At 59.9% G+C, this 8,512-nt stretch overlaps 1 protein-coding gene across 2 annotated transcripts; it reads left to right on the plus strand.

Annotated features, from left to right (window-relative positions):
• Window positions 1–4,443: 4,443 nt before the first annotated feature.
• CHRAC1 (chromatin accessibility complex subunit 1) lies at window positions 4,444–7,727 on the plus strand. Of its 2 annotated transcripts, none has more exons than XM_036031449.1 (3): window positions 4,444–4,725; window positions 6,123–6,249; window positions 6,543–7,727. In XM_036031449.1, exons 1-3 carry the CDS (start codon window positions 4,579–4,581, stop codon window positions 6,797–6,799), a joined length of 531 nt encoding a protein of 176 aa, XP_035887342.1. In that variant the 5' UTR covers window positions 4,444–4,578; the 3' UTR covers window positions 6,800–7,727. The 2 variants fall into 2 exon arrangements, with proteins under 2 accessions (XP_035887342.1, XP_028389793.1); XM_028533992.2 differs by having other exon boundaries at window positions 6,861–7,727.
• The last annotated feature ends 785 nt before the right edge of the window (window positions 7,728–8,512 follow it).

The following is an 8,512-nucleotide window of genomic DNA, read 5'->3' on the forward strand; positions in this document are numbered from 1 at the left end:
GGAGCTCCCAGGGGCCCTGGCAAGCGGGAGAGCACGTGACTGCCCCCGAGGGAGCCGCCCGTGCCCCGAGGCCCCGTGGGGCCCGAGACGCCTCGCTGTCCCGCCCTGCGAGTTAGATCTAGAAGGGGAGTGTCCGCCGTTTTCAACGTGGGGAGCTTTGCCAGTTGCTAGTTATTACCTAACCCCGAGCACCCTGCCTAAATCTCACTGCCCACCCCCACACAGTCGTGCACTCCGCTGGGGCCTCCACCAGCGTCCAGCGGCAAACTCGGAGCTGCCGGTCCAACGGGCACTCATTACTGCCGAAGACGACGCGTCTTCACTCCAAACCCCTTGGTGTCTGCGCTGTGCCCTGCCGGCACCCCTCCCGGAGCTCGGTCCCCCCAGAGAACCTGCCCTCGCCTGCGGGGCCGTCTGGTGACTGGGCGGGACAGAGCAGCACACTCAGGGGCAGCCCACGGGGTCTCTAAGGGTCGGAGGGCCTCCGGTGCGGGACACTCCACACCTCGCTCGGCCACGAGCCCCAGCTGCCGGAGCTAACACACCTCTCGGCGAGGTCAGCCGTGTTGGTGAAGTCCGCCTGGCCCGGGGGCGCGCTCTGACACCAACCGGCTCCCCCATCCCTGCTCGCTGAGAAGAGGCAGGGACATTCCAGGGTTCTGAGCAGCCAGGCAGCAGGACAGGACCCTGCAGCCCGGAGATGCGGACCCACGGTTCTTTCAGTGAGCAAGTGTCTCCCACACCAGGCTTTGCAGCTGGTCCCGGGGCATGCTGGGATCTGACTCTAGCTAGGACCCACAGAGTTCACAGGGTCCGTCTAGAGAAGGCTCAGCATCCCCTTCCTTGCCAGGTAAGCCCCTCAAGTGAGTGCTTAACAGGACTTCAGGCAGGTGAGGAGTGAGGGCCGTGGGCAGGCAGGGGGGCTATTTCTGGGACAAAGAGGCTCAGGTGGGCGGGGCAGGCTAGGCTCTCCACATGTCCTCCCCACCTACCTCATTCCATTCCTGCTTCCCCCTGGCACTAGCCTGACTTCACAGAAAAGGCCTGCAGGCAGGACTTCCGCTTATCTTGCAATCAGGCGTCAGGGAGGAAGGATCAAGGCAGGTCCACCCTCAGCCCTGCTGCCCCGAGGCTACAAAGATAAAGACTCGCTTAGGGCCAGGGAGGACCTGGTCTGATCTGAGAGCTAAAGCCCCGAGCTTTCCCTTTTCTCCGAAACCTCTCCAAGGCCACCAGAGCCAGCCCGTCCCACCGGCTTCATCCTCGCCCTGATGGTCCCTCAGCAGCCTGCCCTCCCCCTCCGGCGAGCCCTCGTTCCAGGCCAGGCCAGGGGAGGGTCTAGGCAGCCGCTGTGCCAGGGTGCGCCGCCAGTGAGGCCGGCTCTGCGCGTGCCACACGACCCGGCCAGGTAACCAGCTCCACAGTCCCCTTTGTCCGGGCCTGTTTCCCAGGACCATGTCCGCATGTATCTCACGGCTCAACCCCCAGAAAGCAGAAACTGCTCTAGGTATTTCAAACAGAAAGGTGTTTAGTGCCAAGAACTGACTTCAAGGTGCCGGGAGCGCCGCAGGAGCTGGAGGGAAAAGGCCCTCTGACGGGGACGGGAGGGCGACGCTACCCTGGGCTCAGGAAGCCGCTCTGGCCCCTGGCTCGGAGCCCAGGAGCCCCCACTGGCTGCCGCCGGAGGGGCAGCTGCTGCTGAGCAGGAACCCGGGGAGGTGCAGCCGCTCAGACCACCACCGTCTCCGCCCCCACACTGCCCCCCCCCCCCCCCCCCCCGCCTGCCGCCGAGGCAGACAGACCAGACTCTTCCTGCCTTCCCAACGCAATGTCCCGCTGCTTCCCCGTGGTCAGGGCCAAACCGAAGTCAGCTGGCAGGAGTCCTGGGAAGTGTGGTTCACCCGAGACACAGACACGGGAGGCACCAGGAACCCCGGGCACACCTGCTGGGGGCCCTGGGGCGGAAGTGGGTGAGCAGGGAGCAAGCTGGCAGAACGGCAGGGGCGTGCGTGGTGCTTTTCCGGCGCACTGAAGCTGCCAGGGAGGGTCGGTGCTCCTGCTGTCTTAGGTTTGAAACTGTTGTTGTTTTTTTTAAGGTTATTTATTCATTTATTTTTAGAGAGAGGAAGGGAGATAGAGGGAGAGAAACATCAGTGTGTGGTTGCCTCTCGTGCGCCCCCAATAGGGGGCCGGAACAGCAACCTGGGCATGCGCCCTGACTGGGAGTCAAGCAGGCGGCCCTTTGGTTCGTAGGCCGGCGCCCAACCCACTGAGCCACACCGGCCAGGGCTGGTTTTTTTTTTCTTTTTTTTTTAATGGTGTGGCCGTCCCTCTTTTCCGAAGATCTCCTTCTTTGCCCCTCTCCGAACTTCCCAAATCGACTGCCTTGACAAACACCTCTGCTGAGCCCGCAACCCCAGCTCCTCCTCCCCTTGGGCTCCCCGGGCTCTCTCTCTCCAGACGCCTCCCTCCTGCCCCCAGACCCACCGAAAGAGAAGGGCAGACCGCACAAAAACCCACGGCCAGCCGGAGAGACCAAACATCCCCACGGCTTCTCAGTGCGTCAGCAGCACAGCTTGTTTCCCGTGCGGGGCGCAGCGTCACTGACAGGGCGGAGCTCGGGCCTCCCGGTGCCAGCCACTCTCATGTCTCGCAGCCCAGGACGCGTGAGACTGCCCGTCAGTGCACCGGAGCTGGCCTCACTGGGGCCGCACAGCGAGCGAGAACGACAGGCAGTCTTCTTGCTGACCCCTGCGCATTCCGTCCCGTCTCGTCTGTCAGCTCCTCCTTCCGGGAAAACCGTCTTCCGTGGGCTTGAGGGACACCCACTCTCCTCTCAGTGGCCACTCCTGTCCAGTCTCCGTCGCTGGATGTCCATTCTCCATCTTGAGATACTGGAGGGCCCCAGCATGTGGCCCTCAGGTCTTTCTACTCTCTCTACACCCTCCTCCCAGATGCACTCGTCCAGGTCCATGTTTTGTTGTGTGTGTGTGTTTTTAAAAGATTTTTATTTATTTTTAGAGGGGGGAAGGGGAGGGAGAGAAACATCAATGTGTGGTTGCCTCTCACACATCCCCTACGGGCGACCCGGACCACAACCCTGACATGTGCCCTGACCGGGAATCGAACCAGCGGCCCTTCGCTTCACAGTCTGGGGCTCAGTCCCCAGAGCCACGCCAGCCAGGGCCGGGTCCATGGTTTTAACTGCCATCTAGACAATGCCGGCTTCTCCATTCACTGCTCCAGTGCAACCCCGGGCTGGAAGAGCCACCTGTGCACTCACCACCTCTGCTTGTGTTTGAGAGGCAGGTGGAAATGAACTTGCTCCAAACCAAAGGTCTGCCCGACGACCTCCAGGCGGGTTCCCCGTCTCAGTAAGCGACACCACCATTCATTCACTTGCTTCCATCTTCCTCTCCCCAGAGCCACCCAACTGCTTCAGCAAGAATCCCATAGCCCACAAGGCCCTCCCCTGCATAAACCCTAAAGACCCTTAGCATTTCACCTCAGGCACACTCATAATCACCCTCCTGGTCTCCGCACTCCCGAGGTAGACCTCTCTGCCTTTACCACTCCCTCCTCGACTCTTAGCCATCAGCAGCCAGAGGGTTTCTCTGAAAATTTAGGACAAACCCTGTCACCCCTCAACCTCTTCCTTGAGCCCTCACACACCTGGGCGGGGCTCCTGGCTCCACACCCCAGCCACCCGGAGTCTCCCTGGAACGCTCCTGCCCCAGGGCCTTTGCACATGCCGCTCCTCCTCCCAGCAGGCGCTTTCTCAGACACCACCGCCAGTCTTCCTCCCCGCTCCCCTGTTCTTCCATCGCTTTCTTTTCCTTCATGGTATTTTTAAACAGGTTTTACTTATCTTTAAGTAAAATCTATTTATCTGAAATAAAGAGAGGGAGAAAAAAAGGGGGAGAAACATCGATGTGAGAATGATACACGGGTCAGCTGCCTGTTGCAGGCCCCTAACCGGGGGCCTGGCCCGCGACCCAGACCTGTGACCTGACCGTGAAAAGCGTCTGTGACTCTCGGGGTCGCAGGCCGGCGTTCAATCCGCGGAGCCACGCGGGCCAGGGCTCCTTCGTGGTCTTTATCAGCACCCACTTGCTTGCCCGTTTCCTCCCTGTCTTCCCTCCGGAACGCGGCCGCAGGAAAGCGTTCCCCTGTGCGCACTACCGGGCCTCCAGTGCCAGCACGGAGACGACACCCCATTCTCGCCCACTGAATGACAAGGCCCGCCTCCTGGAAGAACTCTTAACCACCGTGCACCTCCTCGGAACAGGACCCACCCGCCCTCGGGTTGCTGCCGCCACCACCCCCGCAGGTGACAGCGAGCCCCACCCCTCCGTTCGGACGCCGCCAGCCCTCGCTTCCCCGGCTCCTTCCGCGCAGCCGCGGGGGCGCGCGGCATCTTGGGGCTTGTAGTCCGCCCCGGAAGGACGGATTCCCGCCTCCGCCGCCGCCGCGCCTCCCCGGCACTACAACTCCCACGAGGCAGCGGAACGCCGCTCCCGTGCCGACCGGCCACCCTGCAGCAGGTCCCGGCTGCCGCCGCGGGGGAGGGGCGCAAAGATGGCGGACGTGGCCGTGGGCAGAGACAAGTGCGGGGAGCAGCGCATCGTGTCGCTGCCCCTGTCCCGCATCCGGGTCATCATGAAGAGCTCCCCCGAGGTGTCCAGCATCAACCAGGAGGCGCTCATGCTCACGGCCAAGGCTACGGTGAGGCGGGGCCAGTGACGCGGGGGCCGTGCGGGGAGAAGTGCGGAGCGGGGGAGCGCGAGGGTGGGGACCGCCGGGACTAGTCGCGCTGCGCAGTCCCTTTGGGCCCGCGCGCCGCCGGCTCCCTTTCACGGGCTCGCGCCTGCGCGCCCTAGCGCAAGTCGCCTCACTTCCCTCCCACGCCACGCGCGCCCCAGCTTCATCCTTTACTCGGCCCCACCCTGCCCGCGCCGCTCCCGTCCTCCCTCGCGCGCCCCTCGCCCCGCCCACCCGCGCTGCTCCCGCGTCCTCCGCGCGCCATCCCGTCCTCCCTCGCGCGGGGGTTACCTGGGCAACGGCGCAGACTGCCGCGCGGCTGCTGTGCCTCCTGCCGCGTCACCAATCCTTGGACCCCCGGCCCCCCCGACAAGCCTGCCCCCCTTTTCTCGCGTTCGGCCTGTTTCGTGGTTCGGGCCCCGACTCCCCAAGAGGTCCAGTGGGGGTTTCCTCGGGAGGTCCGGCCCGTGATGCCGATGGTCCGCCCCACCTCTCCCCGATATCCCAGCGGGACCTCCCGGGCTGGGAGTAATTCCAGGCGCCCTAGCCGTGCGGCCTGCGAGATACTGGTGGCTCTTCCGATTTGGGCCCCACGGTGGTGCCACGGGCCCTCCCTGTTCTCACACCGGCCGTGGTGGTGAAGCTGCCGCCTCGGCTGCTGGAACCTTTCCCTGCATGTGCTTTCCAGCTCCTCCTCGTCCAGCACCCGATGCTCCCACAACGAGTCGGACTAGAGCGCCGGGGAGTGGGCAGTCTCCGATTTCTTGCCTGCTTTGTGCCAGGGCCGGGCTTTCTCCGAGTCCGGGAAAAGAACTGCCGTTCAGCACGTGACGTTGGGGTCCGTGCGTGTGTCGGCACAGTTTCGGCCGCAAGCATTCGGGAGCTAAATAAGGTTTATGCCTCGGACACCCCTGCACTCCCTCGCTGACCACGCGAGATAGAGTTCGGGAGAGGGGCCCAGCCCAGGTTGTTACCTTAGGGAAGGTGTTTGGGCGCAATAGGGGACGCGGTGCTGGCCGGGCTTCCGCACCCAAGACCAGGTCTTCCCGAGCCAAACAATTTTTGAGTGGTTTTTTGCTCCCCCCCTTTTTTAACTGTTACAGACTGGTCATTAAACATTTTTGATTCATTCGTTTTCGATATTTTAAGTGAAAAATCAAAAATAAGCTTTAGGGAAATGCCTGCTTCCTGCCAGTTTTGGAGTTCTTGGCTTCTTTCTGGCCTCACGGTTCTCCTTCCCCAGGGACTTCCTGTGATTCGAGAAGCCAAGATAATCTCCAGCCATCCACACTTACGTTAATTTAAGTTCTATGATAAGTGTTCAAAGCACGCCTTTCACTTGACCTTTTCGTGTGTGCCAGGAACTCTTTGTGCAGCACCTGGCCACCTGCTCCTACAGACACGGCGGCGGGAAGGAGAAGAAGGCGCTCACGTACAACGACTTATCCAACACGGCAGAGGAGTCGGAAACTTTCCAGTTTCTCGCAGGTACTTAGTTTTTGGAACATTCTGGCTTAAAATTGCTTACGAACGTCAAGCTTTTCTCCCCTGCTCTCACTGGAATGAACATGCGGCAGCTGTCTCTAGGTGCCGGGGTTAAGCAGGGCCTGGCACGGTTTTGCCTGTTGTGTGTGTTCGTAACGTGGCTCACCCTGAACAATGCTGTGGCCGACGTCCGGCCCGGGGCGTTTACCTGGCTGGTGGGTCCGGCAGACCCACCCCTCGGACCCCTCCTGCCACTGAGGGGAACTCCGGCCTGGTGTGCCCGGCCCCAGAAACAGAAAGTACCTGTTGTGGAACGAGCCGTGTGGCTGGGGCTGAACAGAGCTCAGTCCGCCCCTGGGGCCGGCGGCCCGTCTCAGGTAGGTGGGTGGGCTGCTCACAGGCCGACCAGCACGTAGAAGCAGCAGAGGTTCGCAGTGACGCGGAAACAGGTCTCCCGCATTCGGCAGGAGGTCGCCCAGAGGACCCGGAGTCTGACTTTGTGTCGTTTCGGAGCCTGCTCCAGAGGTTGGAGCAGGAGCCAGGACAGTTCTGAAATGCTGCTGTGTTCATGGCCCGCCACAGGCAGTCGCTAATGCTAGCTTTGTGTTTTTAAGATATATTACCGAAGAAGATACTAGCTAGTAAGTACCTGAAAATGCTTAAGGAGAAGAGGGACGAAGACGAGGAGGAGGAGAATGTCAACAGTGATGACAGCGACGACGATGAAGCGGAGTCCTAACCCTGAAGCTCCAGACAGTCAGCCTGCTGAGGACCCTCCCGGAGCAGCACCGTGGTGGTGGTTTTCTCACTGGTTTTTTAGAGAGAGGGAAGGAGGGAGGGGAGAGGAGGAGAGCGAGACACGGGTTTGTCGCCGCGCTCCTCCGTGCGTTCCTCGGCTGCTGCTTGTCTGTGCCCTGCCCGGGGCCCCGCCCGGGCCGGCGCCGCTGCTTTAAAGCATGCACAGCGCTGCGCGATTTTAGCCTCACCTTTCAGACTCTGAGTGCACGGTGCTCCTTCCCGGCTGGGACAGAGCGTCTGCGGCACCCGCACCGGCGGCGGCCGGAGGAGAGTGGTCAGGCCACACAGTGGCTGGAGGGCTCGGAGGAGGAGCTGCCCGCACAGTCAGCCCACGCGCAGCCGCACACTGTGGCGGCAGAGACAGCTCCGCTGAACTTCCCACTCACAGGCAGATTCTGAAGAGCTTCTAAGTGTCAGTCACGTGCAAACCACTAGATCCAGTTTCAGCTAAAAATGTAATGTGTGTTGTATTTTGTTACTTTGTACATAGTATCTTACACTTGCAATTTTGTATTTCAAGAAAATTTGTTAGAATATTTGCCCAAATACTGCATTTTTAACTGTAAAGACATTTTTCATTAAAAGTTGTCTGTATATTTACAGTAAAGTGCTCCGTAGGTTTAATTTTGTTGTAATCCATCTGTTCTGTTGCCTTGCTTAGTACCTCAGACCTTTTTGAAATTTAAAAATAAGCATTTCTAGCACTTTCATACCCAGAGAAAAATTTCAAGTCAAATCATGAATCCAAAAAGAAATATTACCTCTACCAAGCATATTTTTCTTAAAAAACTTTTTAAGAACATTTTGCAGTTTGCACATCTGTCTCGTTTGCTGTTCCTTTCTTTACCCCTGTAGTAATGGTTTGTGCTCTCCAGAAGAGAACACCGTAAGTCCGGTATTTTTTCTTTTTAAGATTTTCTTAGTTATTTTTAGAGAGGGGAAGGGAGGAAGAGAAACATCAGTGTGCGGTGCCTCTCACACCACCCCCGCTGGGGACCTGGCCTGCAACCCCGGCCTGTGTCCTCTCTGGGAACCGAACCAACAACCCTTTGGTTCGCAGGCTGTACTCGGTCCACTGAGCCGCAGCAGCCAGGGCGTATTTTTTCACATTGGGTGGATTTTCAGTCTGTTGGTCATGGAAACAAACAGTCAGCTCCGCCACCCCAAACACTCCACTGACCCACTGGGACTCCGTCCTTGCCCCTGTTCTCAGGCACCCACTGACGTTTTCTGTTGCTCGTTTTGTAACTTTTAAAATAAAAATTTAAAATCCACTTTCTGGTGTACACCCCTGAGCTTGGAGAAGCGCAGAGTCATGTAATCGCCACAGTTAAGACAGAACAGCCTTATCACCTCCCCCCAGACTTCCCAACGGTCAGGCTCGCTCCCGCCCTGCACCTTGGCAGCCACCGAGCCGTTTCTCCTGGGCCCCCGACACGGGGCCTGTGGCAATGCCCTCAGGTCTGCG

This window comes from Phyllostomus discolor, chromosome 7 (genome assembly GCF_004126475.2).
Source record: "Phyllostomus discolor isolate MPI-MPIP mPhyDis1 chromosome 7, mPhyDis1.pri.v3, whole genome shotgun sequence".
Classification (NCBI taxonomy): domain Eukaryota; kingdom Metazoa; phylum Chordata; class Mammalia; order Chiroptera; family Phyllostomidae; genus Phyllostomus; species Phyllostomus discolor.